General features: G+C 35.8%; 1 protein-coding gene across 1 annotated transcript in view; it reads right to left on the bottom strand.

The window, feature by feature from the left end:
* LOC141538895 (DNA (cytosine-5)-methyltransferase 1-like) overlaps window positions 1-22,894 on the bottom strand; it is a 42,482-nt gene that overhangs the window by 2,805 nt on the left and 16,783 nt on the right. The window contains exons 11-30 of the mRNA XM_074260835.1: window positions 21,710-21,828; window positions 20,719-20,811; window positions 19,165-19,316; window positions 18,466-18,653; window positions 17,924-18,113; window positions 17,266-17,363; window positions 16,679-16,826; window positions 13,640-13,755; window positions 13,192-13,393; window positions 12,961-13,094; window positions 12,470-12,643; window positions 10,425-10,646; window positions 9,578-9,770; window positions 8,507-8,597; window positions 8,095-8,226; window positions 7,459-7,741; window positions 5,083-5,224; window positions 2,696-2,862; window positions 1,049-1,226; window positions 578-773 (exon numbers count right to left, since the gene is read on the bottom strand). Coding sequence (XP_074116936.1) covers window positions 578-773; window positions 1,049-1,226; window positions 2,696-2,862; window positions 5,083-5,224; window positions 7,459-7,741; window positions 8,095-8,226; window positions 8,507-8,597; window positions 9,578-9,770; window positions 10,425-10,646; window positions 12,470-12,643; window positions 12,961-13,094; window positions 13,192-13,393; window positions 13,640-13,755; window positions 16,679-16,826; window positions 17,266-17,363; window positions 17,924-18,113; window positions 18,466-18,653; window positions 19,165-19,316; window positions 20,719-20,811; window positions 21,710-21,828 — 3,218 coding nt within the window. The remainder of the gene's footprint in view (window positions 1-577; window positions 774-1,048; window positions 1,227-2,695; window positions 2,863-5,082; window positions 5,225-7,458; window positions 7,742-8,094; window positions 8,227-8,506; window positions 8,598-9,577; window positions 9,771-10,424; window positions 10,647-12,469; window positions 12,644-12,960; window positions 13,095-13,191; window positions 13,394-13,639; window positions 13,756-16,678; window positions 16,827-17,265; window positions 17,364-17,923; window positions 18,114-18,465; window positions 18,654-19,164; window positions 19,317-20,718; window positions 20,812-21,709; window positions 21,829-22,894) is intronic.

The raw sequence follows: 22,894 nt of genomic DNA, 5'->3' as shown, positions 1-22,894 counted from the left end.
AAAAAATGATGGATGAGGAATCTGGACAGATATTTGAAGACATCTCAAGTCAAGATGAGTAGTAAAAGCAGAATCAAGAGAACAATACAAAAAAAGTTGAATGCTAATGACAAGTTATAACGAATAATCTTGGTCTTGGAGGATTGATAATGAAGGGCACAGTTTCTTTCAGTAGAAAAGTTAGGGACTACAGATGTAGTATATAGTACACGCTAACAGATAACAGTTGCTGTCTCTGTTGGTTTGACTTAAATATTTGTTACATGGAAGGGCTTAATGGAGAAATCACATAGATTAAAGGAAAATAATACCAATAATAGCAAAAGGCAACAATAAAACTTTAAAATGTAAAATTAAGGTTAGGAACAAGTTCTAAAAAGCCAATTAAATTATTGTTTGTCAAATATATGGAAACAAGAAAACCTCCATATGTAATTTCTAGGAAACATTTTACTCCCCTCTCACAGTAACCCAATGATCTTAATATAGCTGGGCAATATGATTTAGAATCAGTGACCGGACATTAATTATCATTTCTTTATGAGAGAACAATTCTAGGAGAAGGAAAAATACCTACCTTCTGCACAGGAACAGACACCTCTGAGAGCTCCAGTGTTGCTACGTCCATTCTTCTTCTCATGATGTGTATATCGCAATTTCCTAGTTGTAGTACCATCTGAGAGACGGACCTCAATGTTGGGTAGGTCACGCCAGTCTGATCCTGGGGCGAGGGGAATGTGTCTCATTCGGCCAGCTACCAAAGCACTCATATCCTGCAACCCAAATCACCATTACATTTCCATTGTCATCTCAAGCTCTCTTGCCACCCTGGTCTATCAAACACCAACAGATCAGATGTTAAAAAGTATTTTAAAACTAAGAAGATCACACATTTTAAAGCAATAAATCAGAAAATTTAACTCATAAAAATGACATTTGCGAAGTACTTTTCCTTATGGAAACAAAACTATTCATAATCAATAATAATATCAGTTCAAAACTAGACCAATAGAAAACTTAAGAAACTTCAACTATAGCTAAATCTTACCTTGCAGATATGATCTCTGAGGATGGGCTGATACTGTGAGCCCCTAATCTGCCTTTGGAACCAGGACTGAGGTTCTCCATTGTAAGAGATCTCTAAGGCAGAAGCCCCATTCCTAATCTCAGGGAGGTCTGACATTGTGTCACGTACAGTGATGGTTCGGAATGGAGCAGAGTTCATTCTGAAATACAGTGCAACCACAGGTAGAAATTTATATTCTGAAAACTATTTTGGTTATGTATAATCAATAACAATGCAGAAGGGAAATGCTGTTTTTTGTAGCCATTCTATTACAGAATCTATTTTTCCCCTCCAAAATTCTCCTGCTTCTCCTACCTGACCATTTATTTTCAATCTCCTTTGTTGGACAATCAATCATCATCCATGCTCTCACTCTCGACAAGGGTGTACCCAATGGCCTTATGCTAGGTCCTTCTCTTTCTACATTATCTCTAGGTGATTTCCTTATTTTCTATTGATTCAATATTATCTCTACAACCAGCCTTCACTTTTCTCCTAAGCTCTAAGCCCAAACTACTTATTGCTTGATGTACATTTGCACCTACTCAAATATCACAGCTAAAACTCAACATGTTAAGTAACATAATTTATTATTTCTCCTTCAAAAATCACCCTGTTTCTAAACTTTCCTATTTCCATTAAGGGGTCTCCAAATGTTCTAATCACCAAGGTTGGAAACTTCAAAGTCCTCTTCAATTCTTCATTCTCCTTCACCCCCATATTTAATTGGTTGCCATGGCCCCTTCTCTCTCCTCATACAGCCATCACCCTGATTCAGGCCTTTATCACTGCTCAACTAAACTACTGCACTAACCTGCAAGTTGGTCTTCCAATTTTCTCTCACTCCCCATTCCTCACACAGCTGTCAGTACTAGTTTGTCAATCAATGACACTCCCCTGCTTAGGAAGTCTCCGATTCTCTACATTGTCTCTGAAAAAATTTTCTGCAAATTCTGCTTGGCATTTAGAACCAACCTCCTAATTGGGTTCCAGCTTATCTTGGCAGACTGATTTCACATTACTTCCCCCACACGCACTCCGTGTTCCAGGCAAACTGGCTTATTTCTTTGTTCCCCATATACCACATTCCATGTCATGTTTCCATGATCTCATTCAGGCTGCCTGTCTACTTAGAATGCTTTCTGAAATGACCTACATCATGGAATCCCTAGTTCCCTTCAAACTTCACCTGAAGAGGCCTTTGTATATACTTTTATCTAATTATCTGGGAATGTTGTCTTTTCCCTATTGAACATAAGCTCCTAGAAGACAAGGGATTTTTCCTTTGTCTCTGTCACATGGAGCCTAGCACAGGGATCAGCACACAGCAGGTACTTAATAAGTCACAGTTTTAATTCTTCACTACAGAATGCATAAAACAAACACTGTCAAGTGAGACAATACTAATCAAGCTAGCATAAAGATAGACTACCACGAAAGACAATGCATTCTATTATTCTGTGTACTGTATAACCTTCTATTTCCTCCTTCCTTTTATTCCAACTTAAGGCCTAGTAGGGATACCTATAGACATTTAGCTCTGAGGATTTCATATAAGATAAGAGCTTGATGACACCTGCAATAGGGATTGGTTCCTAGGATAAATGGAATACTTCTGCATTCCTTTACCTTGTTATATTGCTAACAAATTTTTTGTCATCCACCACTACACTGAGCTGGCAGGCTCGGGGTGCGAATACATGCAGGGGCTCCGGAAACATGGGGAGTTTCTCGCCTGGGGCTGCAGCCAGGATGATGGCCCTTCTTCGAGTTTGAGCAACACCATACTGGCCAGCCTGGACACAGAAGACAAAGCATAAATTCTACAAAGTTAGCCCAACACACTAGACATTATTTAAAAGTAAAGGTTATCTGTATTTCTGGACTCTAGGTCTACCTGTTAAATGGAAAAGTTGCAAATATGCATAGCAAAGGAGATGTTGGCTTAGGAAAAAAAGTTAAGATTTGTTGAATTTTTGTTACTTAAATCAACCACACAAGTTTTAAAGTTAATGCTAAAATCATGCTAATTTATCTAATCATATTAAAGCCCCTCACCATGGTAGGTCACTCTACCTTCTTATGGCACTAACCAGAAGCTTTCTCTTTTTTAAGAATAAGTTTTGCCAATGTCTTTTGTTTTTACATTATCATATCTGCATATACCCTAACACCCATGGAAATGAACTCTCCTTTGTAACAAAGAAAATAAGTCAACCAAAAATCAATATAATGACTTCAATTGTCAATCAATGTATATATTATTCTACCTTAGCAGTACCCCACCACCCCCCTTGCCAAAGAAAGTTAGAACTTTGGTTTTTCATTCCTTTTAATAATCATCATCATCAACCCTTAAGTCTTCAACATTCAAAACTGAATAACTCATCATTACTTTTATGTTAAATGACTTGCCTTTAATTTGATAATTAAATATCTAGCCCTCTAACATAACAAAAAAATCTGACTTCTATATTATCAGCAATATTCATGCCCCATAAAAGTTAAATCTTTTAACACACACCACAATAAACTCAAGATTTATGACCTCAATAGGAAAAGTCACACCAAAAATAAATAAATAAATAGGAGCCACATGAGTATCTTTCACAGCTACAGCTATGAGTGAATACTTAATGAAACAAGGGGGTTCACAACAACTAAATAATTTCAATTATATGAAACAGAAGAGATTTGATACAAGCAAAATTAATGCCACTGGGATACAAGTGAAAGCAATCAACTGAGAGACTCTTTGAAATAAGAATTGAATAATATTTAGGTAATGAACAGAAATATATAGGACCAAAGCTACTCCTCAACAGACAAACAAAGGATATGAATGAATAGTTCTCTGAGAAAAATTGCAAATTATTAATAATCATAAAAAATTATTCCAAATTAATAATGAGAAAAATGAAAACAAAGCAATGATATTGTTAGGTTGGCAAATTGGCATGGATGACAAAAAAAGGAAACAGACAATGTTAGAGGGGTTATGCCAAGTAAGGTGTGCTAATGCATCAAACAGTGAATTTGATCAACCATTCTGGAAAGCAACTTGGATTTATGCTAAGGTGACTAATATCCTTACCCTTTGACACAGAAATTTTATTGCTGATTATATGCTCATGGAGGTAAATGATTTAAAAAACAAATAATAAAGTCCCATAAACTCCAAAATATTTATAACAGCATTTTTTGTAATATCAAAGAATCCAAACAAAATAGATGCCCACAAATTGGGAAATGGTTAAAACAAGTTACAGTATGTGAATATAACAGAATATTACTCTATTAACAGAAAAAAGATATGATGAATAAAGAAGTATGGGAAGACATCTGAACTGATAGAACATGAAATAATCAGACCTAAGAAAATAAAGCACGCCTACACCAATGTATTAGAACAACAAAATATTGTTCAAATACTGATCAAATTATAATAATCATGCTTGGATCCAAAAAAAGAGATGAGAAGGCACCTTCTTTGTAGAGGTTGTGAAGAAGAACTATGGCTATGAGATATTCCCTACGTCAACATACTTTTTTGATGCATATTTAGTTTTCTTAACTTTTCTGGTGATATAAGAAATAGCTCTCTGAAAGAGCATACTTGGAAATAAAGGTGAAAGAAAAAGAAAAAAAAAAAATCCCCTTTAAGGTACAGAAGAATGATGCACAATAACCTGCTGAGTAAAAATGAATCATGTCACCTAAAAGATATTAGGTATTAGAAACTTCTTGAAGTTTCTCACTACAAATAAACCTCACATCTTCTATTAAGAACCCAATTAGCTGAAGAAAACAGGATATGAGAAAAGATAGTAGTTGAGAGAGGGGAAATCTACAATTTTATTTCTACTTAGGCAAGAAACAGTTTGAAATAATGTCAATAACATTCTGATACACATGGATAGAAACCACAAGAAGGAGCAAAGATCCTCGGAGGTGCTAACTATATCAGCATCAAATTCCTTGGTTACCTTTGTCTCCCCTCTACAGTCTCAGCATACCTGTAACACGCCAAATGTGCACTGATATCCCATTCGAACCAGACATCGGAGGGTCAGCTTCAGGACCATGGAACGTTTAAATGACACAAAGTTTCTTACATTCTCTAGTAGGAAAAACCTGGGTCTGTAGTAATCACAGTAGCTGCAGGAGAATGGAGATACATTGATTAAGATTCTTTGCAAAAGGGAAGAACAAACCAACTGAATCCTATAGACACCTTCATTGTTGAATAAAACAACTTGAGCTCTTAAGAGACAATATTGGTGGAATGACCAACATCCTTTGAGTTCTCACTTCTGCATGTTATATTTGAATCTGCCCTTGAATAGCACTTTCAGATTTTGGAATATATTGAGTTGCCTTCTTCATCAAACAAGGAAGAGAGGCAATTAAATGTAACGTGCTCTCCTGGCAGTTCCAATTACTAGTCTGTCCTAGACTCACCAGAGTACCTTTGACCACTGTCCTTTGCAGTGTGAGCTCTACCCGGCTCGCCTCCTCTGAGGCCTTCTAAGGTCTCTGGCCACAATCTCTTGAATCTATAGCTTAATAACCGGTAGCGCACTCAAGAACAACCACGTGTAATCTTAAAAGCCTTTATTATACCTACTCACATAATGCCCTGACTGATGCCCTGACTTGTTGGTTCCCGGGTGAACACCTGGTCAGAAGACCCGCGTGTTCACTACCAAAACCCTTACCTCTTTTGGCTACCCATCTTGGCTTGGCCACCCAGGCTAGGGAGCCAGGGTCAAGAGCACGAGGTTAAAGAGGGCGGTTGCTGCCTGCAGTGGGCTTACATAGGGCCTGTGAGGTCACACACACAGCCAATCAGCGAGAGAGTCACCCATTACGAAACTATCTCAATATGGCCAAGATCCCGCCCAAGGGCAGTCCTAATATCCACAGAAATTACTTCTGGGCCTCAATCTCCCGATGCACTGTGTCCGCCCATTTAAAGGGCCCTTACAATTAAATATATATAAAACAGATAACTATGATTACAAGAAACTGAAAAGTTAGTGCACAGACAAAATTAAGATATTTTGGATAAAGGGAAGGGGAAAAAAAATAAACATTTATGTAGAGCCTACTATGTACCAGACATTGTGCTAAAACACTTTGCAAATATTCTCTCATTTAATCTTCATATGACAACCCTGAGATAGGTACTGTTATGATCAGCATTTTTTAAATGAGGAAACTGAAACAAACAAGGTTAAGTGAGTTGACCAGAAACACACAGCCAATAAGTGTCTGAGGCTGGATATGAACTCAAATCTTCCTGACTTCAGGACCAGCATTTTCCACTACATTATCAAGTGCCTCTATCTGCCTCTAATGGAGAAGGAAAATGGTTGGACAGGGAAAAAAAAAAATCTTTGTATTAAATTTCTTTGATAAGGATTTGGTATGCAAGATAAAAAACTAATAAATAAATTGTTAAGACAAGACCAAGAGTCATTCCCCAATAAATAAATGGTCAAAGGATATGAACAAATAGTTCTAAAAAATCATGAATTATAAATGACACAAAAGAATGCTCCAAATCATGAATAAAAGAAATACAAATCCAAACAACTCCAAAGTTATACCTGCTGTCCTTCAAATTGGCCAAGATGAGAAAAAGTGGTAATAGTCAATGTTGGATGGATTATAGAAAAAAAGATATGAACTGTTTGTGGGACTGTGAATTAATACAAACATTTTGGAAAACAATTTAGAATTAAGTAAATAAAGTGACTAAAATATCCATATCCTCTAACCCAGAGATTATATTACTGGGCTTATACTCGAGAAGCTTTTGATAAAAAAGAAAGTTCCCATATACATCAAAATATTTATAGCAGCACTTTTTTCTATGACAAAGAACTGAAAACAAAGTAGATGCCCATGGATTGGGGAATGGCTAAACAATTTGTGTCACACAAATACAATGCAGCATTACCATGATGTAAGAAATGAAAATGATGAATACAGAGAAGCACAGAAAGAGTTACACGAACTTAAGCAGAGTGAAATGAGCCAAGAGAACAATATATACAATGAATACAACAATATTAATTGAAAAGAACCATCATACAAGAAAATCAAAAGTGAACATCATGCAATTTGTTAAATGGAGTGGGCTCTCTGGAAAGAGGAGGAAAAGAACACTGGGGAAAACTATGATGATATATAAAATAAGAGACACCAATAAAAAGTTAGTGAGGAAAATGGAAAGGCTGAGCGAGCCCCTGTGTTTCAACAAGAGAAAAGTAGGAACTCTCTGATCTGAAATAGGGAATATACAGGCCACTCCCTGTACTTGCCACTCCTGGTAAGCAGCAAAGACTATAAACTAAGGTGAGGGAATATTCCCCAATGCCATTCACCTGAGGAAGGAGACAACGAGGGAGTTCTTGAATTTGGAGTAAGTGCGTGAGTTGAAGCGGTTCATCCCACTAAACCCTTGGCAGGGTGGGCCACCACACAGCATTTCCACATCTCCTTTCTGAGGCAGCTTCTGGCCCAGAGAGTTGGTTTTTTCCCCAGACATAACCAGCTTCAAGAGAACATTACAATCTTCTGTGAACACAGTGGTTCCAGGATTATTCAGACGGAATGCCTGGGCTGCAGGTTCCCACATTTCAATGGCCCACAATGTTTCAGATATTCCTGAAGGGGGGAAAATATTTTAGCCATTATTTAAGGAAGATGTACTATACATGACATGCATTTTTTTTAATAGTTTTTATTTATCAGATATATGCATGGGTAATTTTACAACATTGACAATTGCCAAACCTTTTGTTCTAATTTTCCCCCTCCTTCCCCCCCCACCCCCAAATGGCAAGTTGACCAACACATGTTAAATCTGTTAGAGTATAAATTAAATACAATATACATATACATGTCATGACATGCATTTTTAAAGGATAAGTCCCTCAAGAGCCTTTAGAGAAGAACCCTCTAAGAAAATGAAAGGCTCAAACTGAAGCCATGGAGGAAAAAAAACTTGCTGCCTTTACCTGCTTGGTGAAAGCCTTCAGACAATCCTCCACAGCCAGAGAAAACATCTAGGGTTCGAAGCTTGGGTAGCTTTACTTCTATTGTTTCCTGCTCACTTGGCTCCACTGCTACAGATTTTCCTCTGCTTTTGCCTGGAGATAAGGAGATGCTCATTGTTTATTAATTCAAAACTGCTAACCCGTCATACCCAACACAGGGATTCAATTTTCCCTACAAACTCCCAATGCCTATTTCAAAGGGAATGCCAAAAAACAGAAAAGAAAGGAAGAGTTTGCTGAAATAAAGTAATTACTTCCAAAAGCTCTTGAGGAAATAACTTACAAATTAAATTATGAAAATAGTTAAAGTTTCCTTTGGATTACAAAACAGAATTGGAAGAATATTTGAAAATAAGCCTGGAATACAACTAACCTTTTCCCTTCCCTTTTCCTTTCCCTTTATTCCTAGGACTACGGGCATGATTTGGAGGATCTTCAAAACTTTTAGTTTTTGCATTATATGCCTAAAAGGACAAAAATCTGACATTAGTTATTTCAAATAAAAAGCAAGTCAATATAACAAACATTTTCCACCATGTATCAGGGAAGGGATTGTAGAAAGCACACTGCCCAACTTCTATAAGAATTTATTTCATAATATAACTGATAAGTGGAGATATCTAGTTTCTTCTTCAAGACCTATAATGAAAAGGAACTTTCCATGTTCTACAGTAAACTGGACATTCCACCTTTAAATATTTAGTCTCCTTAAAATGTGGTATCCAGAACTGAAGACAACATATATGTGATATGACCAGGATAAATTACTGTAGGACTATCACTTCCCTCCTTAAGTTACTATCAACTCTATCAATATTGATCCTATCAATACAGCTGAAGATCAAATTGGTAGGGTTTTTTTCTTGTAGTTATTGTAATAGTTACCTGCATTGCTAACTCTTCATCAAGATTTAAATGCTCTGACTTATGTGGAATTGTGTTTTGTATGATTACACACTTAAATCAAATTGCTTGCTGGAGAGGGGGAGTGGAAAGAGGGAGAAATTTTGAAACTCAAAATTTGAAAAAGAATGTAAAATTGTTTTTGCATATCATTAAGAAAAAAGCAATATTAAATTACTAAAAAATAAAAATAAAAAAATTAAGTGGTCTAAAATCCATAGGTCTTATGAACTATTAGTTGTCTATGCTAAACTTGGATAAAAAAACAAAACAAAACCCTAAAGTCCTACATTAATACATTTATCCTTTTTTATTCCTATTTTTTTCATTTTGCTAAGAACTTTTTAAGCACTAATTCTTTCATCCAATGTGTTAGTTTGCTCTGCTAACCAATTGTGATAAACCTGTGTACCTGATATCCTGATTGCCAACACCCAAATCAATTTATAATAAAATTGATGGAACAAAAGCCTAAGATAAATCCTTAAGGCACACTACTAGACTTTCTTCTAAGGAAACACCAACTTATTTTAATCATCACCTCAAGGAAATAGAAGCGATCTGAGCCACCAGCAGAATAATCCTGAATACATTCTGTTAAGTCTTCTCCATACTCTATGACACAGCGGCCTTGCACAGCCTTGAAGTCTACAATTGCTTCCTCATCACTCCAATATAACAAATTAATATCTGCATGATGACTTGCTTTCATCGACTTGTGAGTATTTTCTGGTCTGTAACAAAAGGAATCCATTACAAAATACACTTCTAGGAAGAATATATTGAGAGAGATCTATCCCCCAAAACTTTTCTACTGGCTAAATGTGTGGCTTTAACCACCTATCCACCCAACATTTGTCATTGGAAAAATAACGTGAAAGGATAGATAATATGCTTAGCCATTAGTAAGGAAAATATTTTATGAGTTGGCTGATGCCTGACAGGAGTGACTAGGACCTTTAAGGAATGGGATATAAAAGAGGCAGGTTTTGATAAAGTTAAGTGTCAGGTTATGTGAATGGTCATAGTCAGTCACATTTAGAAAGTGGACAAACAAGTTTAAAAAAGTATCAATATATTAGAAACTGATAGGATTTTGAGGAGAGAGAAAAGGATTCCAAAAAGAGAAACCCTCTTCTTCAGATTTTGCCTAGACTAATCCTGAAGAAACAAAAGGACTTTGCAAACTACACTATTGTCATCGAAGTACTCACACTTCCAATAATAACTGAGTACTCATTAAGTCTACATACCATATTCTACTGTCCAAAGTACTAAGGAAAATTTCAAATATCTGAATTTGTCATATAAATATTCATAACTGAGCACTAAGCAATTTCTTAGAATTGTCACTTGCACAAGTAGTTAAATCTATAATTGTTGCCAACCTGTAGAATTTGTTAACTCTGAGTTTGATGTCTGCTTCATTTGGCTTGCCATTATTGCGTTTGTTACAGAAGATCTCTTTGATGCGACCAATTCGATATGGATCAGGGGCATCCTGGTTGCTGCCTTTAATATATTCTGAGTATTTCCGATAATGTTCTGGGTATAGTTCCTCATCCACTGACTCCTTCTTTGATCTCTTGGTTGGGCTACACAACTTCATGCTGCAGAAGGTGAAGGAAAGTTTATCCAGGAAGATCAAAATAAATACATTTTAAACGCACTTACTACCTCCCTTAGTACACAGTTTGGTCGAAAGTTACTGAGTGATGGGTCAGCTAGGTGGCGCAGTGGATAGAGCACCAGCCTTGAATTCAGGAGTTCAAATCTAATCTCAGACACTTAACACTTCCTAGCTGTGTGACCCTGGGCAAGTCACTTAATCCCAGCCTCAGGGGTAGGGTGGGGAAAGAAAGTTACTGAGTGATAAAATTTTTGAAAGCATGTATAGACAATAAAAAAGCATTGAAAAGATTTAGTTTTGTAGGCTTTTATCACCCAGGGGACAAGAATTAAATCCATGTTATTTTATTAGATACATTCACTTTAGAATTTACATTTTATGGTAGAATTTATATTCTAGTCTCCATTTATGTAGAAAACTGTGATCAAAAACAACTCTGGGAGATATCACCAAGGGGCTGCCTCCTATTCAAAGAAACTTGGCCTTTACTATACTTAGATGACAAATATCTCACAACTGAACTAGCTCATAACCACAATCCTGAGGAGGCAACTATTTATTTGCTCTACTAAACAGCACCATTTCAGTCTAGACTGGATTCAGTGACATGAACAGCAACATCTGCTCTCAATTTTAAAAATTCCTTAGTAGTTTCCTTTAAGTAATTTACTTGTGTTTACACACCCATTTAAGTAGCTTCACCTAGCAGAATGAATCTTTCATCTACCCCAAAAGAAGCTCCTTATTTCCTTCAGTGCAAATAATAAAACATCAGCAAGTATTTATTGGGCACCTATTAAAGGGATTCTCAATCAGTCTTTCATCCCTGCCTCATAGTGACATGACGATCCCATTAAACTCTTAATTTAACAAGGCCACATGATCTGGGCTGGGGGAGAAAAAAGCCATTTAGGTGAAATTATAGAGGACTAGAGAGAACTAAGTAATAGAGCTGGAAAAGATATTAGCATAAGACTCAAGAAATATTGCTTCAATTTTCAGTTCCTTCTGCCTCGGTTTGCTTAGATGAAAAATGAAAATAATCCTTGCCCAAACTACCATTTAAAATAGTAAAAAACATGTGAAACTGTGTTATACGACATCAATATAAGAGAATATATGATTAGACAGTCTGCTGTTTCACCAACATTTTTTGGTACAAACTCCAATTGAAGCCAAGCAAGCTTGTAAAGTTATGAGAAATATCAACTAATGAGATATCAATTTATATAGGCTTATGTTCAACCAAGTTTGTTATGTATAGATATTATTTGTTTGATGATGAGACTGATAAGTCAAATTTGTAGAATTTGACTTTAGTTTGGGAGTCAGCGTTTAGGGCGTTGTAAAGATTAAGAATGGAAATAAAATAAAAGGCAGAGTAGAAATGCAGGGAAGATGAAAGAGGCAAATAGATTTTCCTTCATTTTTTCTCTCAAACAGATAAAGTGCCTTACCAGGTGCTACCAAAGATATAAAAAGAGAATCCCCTAAAACAAGACATGTAATTCTTGATGTAGAAGGGAAACTACAAGCCAAGTGATTTTTCAGCTAAGTCTCTCTCAGATATAATATCATACCATGATATATTAAAGCAGAAATACTGAAGTCCAAAACAACAGATTTAGAACAGCTAACAAGCTAACTCAGGCAAACATGAATTTGTCTAGAAAATACATACCTCTGACCACTAAATTTTTATGAGGAAGTTTTTTTATATTTAAATCATGCTTTGGAAAAATAACTTCTAATAACTTCATAAAGATATAGAAATAGATATGGATATAATGGGTGAGTACTAACTTAAATCCAAAAGCTTCTGGCAAGAAGAAAACTCCATCTCCTGTCCTATATTGTACTCCATTTTTCATCGCCAGGCCATAGAGCACCTTGTGGTCTAGCTCCTCCAAAGGCTCTGTTACTCTGGGGATTTCCTTCTGCCTCATTTCAGCAAGACGTGCACAGCTTATACAGAACCTGAAAGAGAGCAATCAGAAAGCTAATGATGACTGCTTATGATTTCAGCAGAAAAAAATCAAGACCAAATGTTCAACTTTCTGCTGGATTTGTCCTGGCAGAAGTGGTGATTTTAAGAAAGGGAGGCGACCTTTGTTGCTCTGGATTCCCAGACCTTTATAGCTCTATCTGTTCCATATGTGCTTCAGTATTCTAGTATTCCAAGAGACATGCCCTAATATTCTCTGTAGCAAAGGTCAAGATTAAACAACGGAACCCTGAACTGAACTGCAAACACAAACTTCAGACTAGGAATAAAAGCTTTTCTTAGCACTCACTTGTATTTGTTATCTTCTGTGGGCTGGATTTTTGGAGGAGACTCAAACCTTGCATAGTCTTGATCATACCACATCTGGTAGAAATAGGTTCTGCCATCATCTTCAACCATTTTAATTTCCATGTCCAATCCCCCCTTTAGAGAAAAAAGAAAGTAGATTTTGCAAACACTGGATGTGAACATACAATAGTATAGTAGCTGGCCAAAGCTAAGTCACAAAATTTGTATCTACCTCCATGGACCAGTTTTCTGAGGGAGCTTTATAAATAACATTCACTTTGCCATGGATATAGGAGAGCTGCATATCTTCACATTCATCTACCAAGAAAAGCTCCAGAGGGTCTGATGTTGCCCCAAGGACAGTATCTATCCCAGCACAGAACCAATGAGCATGAAACATCTGTCCACTGCTATCTTCCCACAATGCAGTGATTCTAGAAATAAAAAGGAAAAAAATTCTAATTGCTTTAAGAACATCATATCACATTTTGGGGGGGACGGGGGAAGGAGGCCTGGGGGTGGAGAAAGAGCTATTTAATGCTTTCTCCTCTAGAAAATGGACACTGTCAGTCATGGTTCCTGGATCAGATATTTTTGCTGCATCATTTTTAATTTTTCACAAGAAAGGCTTTAATCTGGAAGGGTAAGTAGAAAACTAAGAAAAGATAGGCAACACAAACCTTGCTAAATATAAGGGTTTGGTGGGATCATCAGGACTGACAGAAACACAGTCTCCTACTTCTAGAGTTTCAGAGTCAATGCATACTTTCTGGTAGTAATCTTTCTTCCCATCATTCTGTAAAACAAAAACATTGTTTACAGACCCAATTTTACATATAATGATAAGTTCAGGTTTTGACCCTACAAATTAAAGGGCCTCCATTCCTTTCTACTATAACTAGAAATTAACAATTGTTTTAACCCCACTCAAATTATTTATGTCTACAATGGTTGACAAATGGTAATGAGTAATATAAACCCATTTCTTTCTTTCTTTTTTTGCTGAGGCAATTGGGGTTAAGTGACTTGCTCAGGCTCACACAACCAGGAAGTGTTAAGTGACTGAGACCAGGTTTGAACCTGGGTCCTCCTGACTTTAGGGCTGGTATTCTATCCACTGTGCCACCTAGCTACCCCCATATAAGCCCATTTCTTAAGCATAAAAGAATATATATCACTTTGGCAAGAAAATAAGAAAAAGGTGGGGGAGGGTGGTGCACAGCAGGGTGGAGAGAAGGGGCACTTAAGATCCAGGTTCAAATCTGACCTCCCATACAAAACTAGTTGTGTGACCCCAGACAATAGCTTAATCTTGTCTCCCTTAGTTTCTTCATGTATAAAATGAATGTAACAATAGCATCTAGCTCTCAAGGTTGTTATAAAGACAAAATGAATTATTTATACGGTGTCTAACACATGATAGGTGCTAAATAAATCCATGTTTCTTTCCCCCCACTCATAAAGCTACCACCTTAGCTCAGGTCTTCTAGATTATTGCAAAAAGCCTCCTAAATTGATTACCCAACCTCAAACAGCCCTCTCCTGCCTCATCATTCCAATCCATCCCACAAAGCACTATCAAAGTAATTTCCTTAAAGTATAAATTTACTTATAGGCCGATTGAGTCAACATAATAAAAATTTTTGCTAACTAATATTACCTAAATCTTGATTGGTACCATGTCAATCAAACACCAAAGGATTACTTTATAGAAATAGAAAAAATAAAATAAAATAAAATTTCATCTAGAGGAATAAAAGGTCAAGAATTTTAAGGAAAGTTTAAAAAAATGGAGAGGAAAAAGAAACCTAGCATTACCAAATCTCAAAGGATATACCACACAAAGCAGTATTCATCAAAATGATCTGCTGCTGGTTTAAAAATTGAGTGATAGATTAGGGAAAAATTAGGCCTACAACATAAAGAAGAAAGCACTCTGGCTTAATGTTCAGAAAAGCCAAAAGACCCCAGGGACAGAGTAAAGACTTATGACAAAAACCACTGGGAAAAGTGGAAAATAAATTGCCAGAAATTAGGCATTTCCAACATCTCACAAGATATGTAAAGAGAAACACAGATAATTACTTAGGCATGAAAGATTCTATCAAAAGCAACTTAGAGGCACATAGAAGAAATAATCTTTTTGATCTATAGATAAGGGAAAAATTCTTGACCAGACAAAAGATAAAATGAAATCACAGAAAACAATCAGATCATGTAAAATTAAAAGTGCACAAACTAGTGCATTAAATTCAAAAGGGAATCAAATTAATTTGGGAGGGGGGGATTCTTTGCAGCAAGTTTCTCTGATAAAAATTTCATATCAAAGATGTAGAAGGAAAAAATTCAAATTTAAAAAAAGTAAAAACCATTCTCTAATTGATAAATTGATAAGTAGCTTTTGAAGGAAAATATCAGCAATCATAGAAATTACAAAAATAAAAATTAAAAGCAATTCAATTGTGAAATTCCCTACTCTTATTCATCTGTCTTCTCATACCCATCAGACTAGAAGAGATGAAAAATGTCCCCAAAGTCACTAATTGGTACATACATTTGAATTTAGTGATGATACTATCAGGCCTACTATATCCCAGAGATCTTTTTTTTTTTTTTTTTTTTAAAGATGCATATAAACATTTATCATAGCTCTTTTTATATTTGCAAAAAACTAGAAACTAATCTAAAGGATTCCTAACTATTAGGAAATAGCTAAACAAATTATGGCACATGGAGGGAAGGGAATATTATTGTACCACTAAGAAATGACAAAATGGACAATTTAAAAAAACTGGGAAGAATTTTATGGATGTAGACTAAAATAAGCAAAAATTAGAACAATTTATGCAATGACAAAAATATTACAAAGAAAAGAAAAACAACTTTGAAAATACTTTAGAACTCTGATCAATGTAATGACAAACTACAATCCCAAAAGACCCTTAAATTATGCTACACACTTCGTGACACCTTAAGGTGATACCTTAAGACAAGATGAAAAATAGATTTTTGGTTATGGCCAATTAAAGAATTTGTTACAAAGGTTTTGTCTATTTTTATTATGATTGTTCAATGGGGATAGAGGAATAAAAAGAAATAATAAGAAAAAAGTGAAAATTAAGTTTCTAAAACTACAGATATAATATCTTGTGACTCCATTACTCAATTAACATTAGTGACTTTCTATAATCACCAGGATAAAATATAAACTTTTAAATATTTAACATTTAGAAGACCTTTACAACCTGGTTCCAACTTATCTTTCTAGACTCACTGGGAATTATTCCACTCTTATATTATACTTTCCAGCTTTCTTTCTGTTCTTCATGCACAACTCTCAATTTTCCATCTACAATGTCTGAACTACATGGTTTGGAATGCACTCCTTCCTTATCTGTTTCAATGCTTCTCCCTTCCTTGGGATCACAATCTAAATAGTGCAAAGAATTATCTACATTTTTGTCTGTGGTAGAGCTGATAAGCTGGTAAAGCAGAAGACTGATAAGATATTGGCCAATGCTATTTTGATAGCAGAGTTATTAGTTACTAGGAAGCAGCCTATGAAGATAATACTCAGAAATCTTCCAGCTATTCCTATTTCCAAAAAACCCTTAAAACAACCTTGAGGTTAAAAGAAGTTGTCTTTTTGCTAACCTCCATGTGCTTGTTAAAATGGAAACATTCCTTAGAATAAAACAAAACAAACTTCTAAATATTACCTTTATTGGAGCCCCAACCCAGGAGATCCTAGTCTTGTTCTGTTTTTTTTTCCTCCCCTGCAGCATTTTTTTGGGTGAGGGCATTTCAGGAATATTATCATCAACTTCTTCATCTTCATCAGCCTCTTTCACAGCCAGATTTGGGCACCTAGAAAGTCAATGATCCTCATTTATAAGAACTTTTGGGACGATAGATAATTCCTAGTTAGTATACATAGTATTTGGAGTCAGCCTTCAAATGCCTCATTAGGAAATCTGGGATCTCAAAGTTTTTGCCCGCACAGTGAGCACAAACACATGGTAGGAAATCCTACCAAATTGGGCCTTCAAGAAGAGACCCAAAGATTTACAGATACTTGTTTTCTGGGGACCTAGTGTAGTTAGGTTGAGAGAATCCCCACATTCAGACACTGATAGTGTTTGAATACAGATTAAAGCATACTTTAAAAACATTGGTCATAAACGTACAGTAGGGAGGAGCCTTTTATAGGGTGTGCCCTAATGTGGGGCCTTTCTCTGTAAATCTGTGTTCTCTAGAATGAGCTATTCCTATAAGAAAAGAAAGTACTAAGGAAAACTGTTTTTACCTCCTCTGTAGACAAGCCTGTTTGCTGCGTCCACTGCCACCAAATTTAACCATATCCTGGCAGGCTTTACATTTTCCACATTCGGGTTGTTGGCAAACCTAGAATAACCAAGAGTATAGGTAATCAGTGTCCATGATTAGTGCTAAAAAATCCATATTAGAAACTAAATTCCCAGGCAAAAATTAAAACCAGAAAGAAGACCAAAAAGAGTCTTATTACAAGTTGGACAACACAATATTCTCCTAGGAATCGAATGACTGCACTGACTTTAGGAGAATATTAAGATGGAATTTGGAAATAAAAACTTAATGGTCTAGGCCACTCTTTCCTGACACATGAACTAAAGACTATTGGGCAGAGGTTGGACCACTCTGTACTCCCTGAGAGAGGGCAGAAGCAGTCAGAGACGACCCTAAGCTTAGCTTCACGAAAACTGCAGTAGAATTTTGAACATCTAGGAGGTTCACAAAGCACCATCATTATTAAAGATGTGTTGCCCAATGAAAACCATGTCATATCAAAGGGACAACACTGAGGACAAATACCCTCTTCATGGACCACACTTATAAGAAATCCATGTAATGTCCCAAAGAAAGCTAAATCCCAAAGGTTCTCCTTTAACTAACTCAAATTTGTAACCCCAGCCTAAATGTGTTACCTCACAGACACCACAGCGTCTCCGCTTCATGACATTCTCCTTGTCATCTTCTCTTTCGTTCTTTTCAATTTGCTCTGAGAAGAAAGTATCAAAAATCAGGTAGACAAGCTTGGTGGTCGTGGCTTTGGTTGGTCCTTTATCCTTATCGATTTTGGTAGGGTGTCTGATAGCTTGCCGCCTTGCAGCTCGTCTGAAAGTCAGAAATCACGAATAAATAAGAAGAATGTTCTGTTCTAGAAGTAATGGAACAATGGAAATAAATTCTCTTTCTAGATGTACGCATTCAATGCCTGGATTGCAAACCCATTTCAGCCAGTTTTTCAGAAAAGTAGTAATCTGTCAGAAAAAATCACCTCCTATCTCCTTCCTGATCAGGAAGTCTTAATAAAGAGGAATTCTTAAGATTTTCCCCAAAAAGCCAAGAGCAGGAAATGAACTACAAGGAATTCCTAGAAAGAGCTATGTCAATCATATGGATTATCACCTTGCTAAGTAATTTTAGCACTTTATAGATTGTTTTAAAATTTCTTCACAGTCTTTACCTTTTCCCCAAGGTGACACCGGCTAATTTAATCAAGTCTCTCATGCAAGGGGTGATAATGACAGGCTGCTCATCACTGTCTCCAGCTTCATCATAGCTTTCTACCTGCTCCACTACAAACTGGGCATGTCGAAGAAGAGAATCTTCCGTGAATCGATTGAAGTTCAGTCCAGCAGGAGGAACAGTAGTCTTTTAAAAGGAAGAAAGACAAATAAAAAAGATAAATAAAAATCAAAAGTTAATCTTCCCTGTAGTCTGATTCTTTTTGTACAGTAAAATAACTGTTTGGACATGTATACATATATTGTATTTAACTTATACTCTAACATATTTAACATGTATTGGTCAACCTGCCATCTAAGGGAAAGGATTGGGGGAAGGAGGGGAAAAGTTGGAACAGAAGGTTTTAAGGGTCATTGCTGAAAAATTACCCATGCATATATCTTGTAAATAAAAAGCTATATGTATAAAAAAAAAAAAAATCTACCCTGTAAAGCAAAGCTGCCATTCTGAGTTTAGGGCTTTATATTAGAAATACTTCCCATAATTAGAAAAAGATATGGCAGGAGTCAAATCAAACCTCTCCACTAATAATTTGGAATCATAGAACAGATTTTTAAAGAGCCCCAAACTCTATTTTCTATATGCAATTAACTTAGGGTAATTTATACTGGGCATGTTAAGGATTGAGCACACTTACTTCAATCTTATTGATCAAATCTTCATAACTGACATCAGGGTTATTCTGTAAGAATTCAACAACTATTTTACTCATGTAGATCTTCTCCTGCATTAGTGCAAATATAGGTGCATATTCCTCACTAGGAGCCATCAAAATATAATCAGCAAACGCTAGAAGATAAGATGGATTATATAGTAATGTAATGACAAAATAAAACAAATGAAAAACACTAAAGACAACAAATTCAACTGAATTTCAGTAAGCATATTTGGTACACAAGCACAAAAGATGAATATACCAATTTTGAAATAGCACCTGTTTTCCAAAAGAATCTGAGATCTTCCAGGCTGGAAGATCCTTGGTAAAACCATGGCACAGCAGATGGAGCACCAGGCCACAAGTTAGCAAGACTTATTTTCCTGAGTGCAAATCTAGCCTCAGCTCTTTTACCAGCTATGTGACTCTGGATAAGTCACTTAACCTTATCTGCCTCTGTTTCCTTATCTATAAAGTGATCTAAAGAAATGGCAACCACTACAGTATCTCTGCAAAGAAAATCCCAAAAGATGTCATAAATAGTCATGACAAAAAAGCATCTAAGCAACAACAGAATACTGTAACAAAGAATATATGATTTGGCGCCAAAGACCTGGGTTAAAATCTCACTAAACTTCTCAGCCTCAATTGCTTCAGCTATAAAATAAGAAAGAGAACTAAACTTAATAACAGCTATGGTCTCTTCTATCATTAACCTATGATCCTGTTAAGAAGTGGTAGACTCTTGAATACAGAATTTCAGATGCAGTCTCAATGTCGGTTTATTTTGCTTAACTGCTGTTTGTTATAAAAGAGAATTCAACTGGGAGAGAAGGAATGCTATTTGAAGACAACAGTGACATAAAAATGCAAAGAAAAAATTTTTTTTTTTTTTTTTTTTTTTTACAAATTTAAAATTAACCCCAAAAACTGAAGAAAAAAGAAAAGTTTAATAAGCAACTTGGATAAATATCATTCTTGTTGTAAAGCCCTTAAGCAAATACTAGAAAACTAGAGTATTTGAGTCAACAAATAATTTAGTTTTCGATTAAAGAATGAACCCAGTTTGAACAGAAAGAACAAGCATTTATTAAACACCTACTGTGCTAAAGCACTTTACAAATGTTAACTCATTTAATCCTCACAAGGACCCTATGAGATAGGTGCTATTATTATTTAATTCTTATTTTACAATTGAGAAAAACTGAGGTAGAGAGAAGTCAAGTGACTAGACCAGAGTCATAAATTGATAAATATCTAAATTATTTAAATCTTCTTGAAGTCTTCAAGGCCCAGAATTCTTATCCACTGTGCTACCTACCTACATTTTATAAGAATAGATCACCCTACTGAGTTAGGTAAAGTATTTCATAACTTCTACAAAAATTTTAGTCACTTGAAGGCCCTTATTAAAGTATTTCTAAGACACCAACAAGAGTATTTGGAATCTATTTTATAAATACCCAATTCTAAGAATTTTGATGCTGTAGTAAAATGTTCCAAAGTGCTTCAAACTAACTTCCATTTTGAAGGTACCTGTGGTGAAGCCAATCAAAGCTTTCTCGCCACCATCAAAACCAGTGATCCACCATGCATTTATGGGGCCAAGTTTTTTGGCTCTGACACCACCTAAGAAAAAAATAAAGAATATAAATTTAAGTCATTTTTTCCCTTTTAACAAGGAGCAAAAAATACTTAAGGTTTGACTAATGAAAGCCAAAAGTGAAATGTTATATTCTGAATGCTAACAACCACAACTAAAGTCTAATTGTGATTCCTCATTGTTGCAACCTGGATGACACTGAGTCAATTTTAAGTAAGAAAGACAGGATCTACCTAGCTGGAATGTTTTAACAGTGGAGTGCCAACTGGATGTGGTTGGAATGGATTCATCATCAAAAGGTTGGATAAAAGATGACAATTTAGAAACCACAGCAATTCACAACAGTCTAATGTGTCTAATAGTTATGATATGTCAATGATGAGTATTCATATCAGTGAATTAATGTTTCCTTTTACTAACAGGTGATTAATTCAGATTTAATGCCAAATATCATTTCTAAGTAATCAAACTATTACCAAAAATTACTCCCTCAGACTGTTGTCATAAATATTTTGGCAAATTAGCAAAATTTTGCAATTCTAAGAATTTTAAATCACAACTAAACTATCTAAATATAAGGCCTATTACCCAAATGAGTGTACAGCACTAAAAAGAAAAGGGAACAAGTCGAAATTATGCAGAATTAATGTGCTTTCCATTAGTCCAGAGGCTGACTATAGACACTAGTAACCAAATCCAAATATACAATCATCAATCAGAAGAGAACTCAGAAACAAAGTATTTGTTATTTTAACAATCAAGAGTTAATATGCCCTTCAAACATTTCTCCATGACTGAAGTTTATGGCATTATGTATGATCTTTATTTAAATGTTGGTTGATGGTCATCTAATTTATAAAAAAAGCAAGGATGTACAATAGTCTCTCTGTCCCAAATACGGTACCCTGAAATATGTATTCTTACCATCCAGACATGGGTTGTCATCGTAGATTGGTTTTACTGTCCCACTGAAGTAGAGTTCTATATTCTTCTCAATTAGGCCTGTATCAAATGGGCACAGATGGCCCTTCTTATCATAAACACTAGTGAGGGAGGGAAAAAAGGACTTTTTTGTAACTATCCTACTACAAATTTAAACCAGATACTGCAGCATTATGAACGCCAACTTCTTTAATTTAAAGGGATTATATATTTGAGTCCCAGGCTCAGTAACCCATTTTATTCATAATCAAATCTCCATAGCTATCATACATGCACCTGTGTCCCCCAACCAAGGATAAGAAAGCATAGCATCAAAGGTATACAGAAAGTCCTCTTTAGGTTTAAGAAGTAAAGAAAGGTTAAGAGAGAAGAGACAAGGCCCTGTTTCTTTAGTTAATACCTTTGCTCATGCTAATTCCTTTTCCCCTGCCTGGGGAAGTATACTCTCCTAGTCATCTTGGCTTCCCTGCCCATGTTTGATGCCTCCCTTGAATTCCCTCCTTAAAATAAGAGAAATCACCTGTCTTCTTTTCAACTCTCACTGAATTTTGTGTTTCTGATAACAACAGTCATCTTATGAGGAAGTAACACCATGACAGAAAACCCAAGATTCAGTCTCAGCTCTATTACTTATTATCTGTGTAATAACGATAGGCAAGCTCCAACCTCCCAAATTGTTGTTTCTATAGCTTTAATCGAGGGACATCTACCTCATAATAGGTACATACTGATATTTTCTATCTCATAAGGCTGTTGTGAGAACCCAATGAAAAGGTATAAAAAGTACCTTGTACCATAAAATACTAACTATGGAAAAGGCAAACCAATCACTAATCTCTGTAGAAACTATCTTCCCTATTGGATTCCAGTCCCTGAGAGCAGACACTATCTGGTTTCTTATTTCCTATAATCCAACATTCAAAACATTGGTCCAATGAAGAATTCCCAGCGTTGCCAAAGGGAAGGAAACCAACCTCCAACCAGAGTAGAGAGGAATTCAGTTCTCACTTTCATCCTTAGTGAGGTTTTCTACCCAAGGGCCTTTCATAACTATATTTACCTAAGACATTATCCTAAAAACTCCACAGTAGAGGAGTATCATTCCATGAAAATCTATTGGGTTTGGAATGAGGATTAAAAAACTAGCTCTCCTCCCCTAATTTTTCT

This window comes from Sminthopsis crassicaudata, chromosome 1, assembly GCF_048593235.1.
Source record: "Sminthopsis crassicaudata isolate SCR6 chromosome 1, ASM4859323v1, whole genome shotgun sequence".
In the NCBI taxonomy this organism is placed as follows: Eukaryota; Metazoa; Chordata; class Mammalia; order Dasyuromorphia; family Dasyuridae; genus Sminthopsis; species Sminthopsis crassicaudata.
This window is presented reverse-complemented; position numbering and strand designations above follow the sequence as displayed.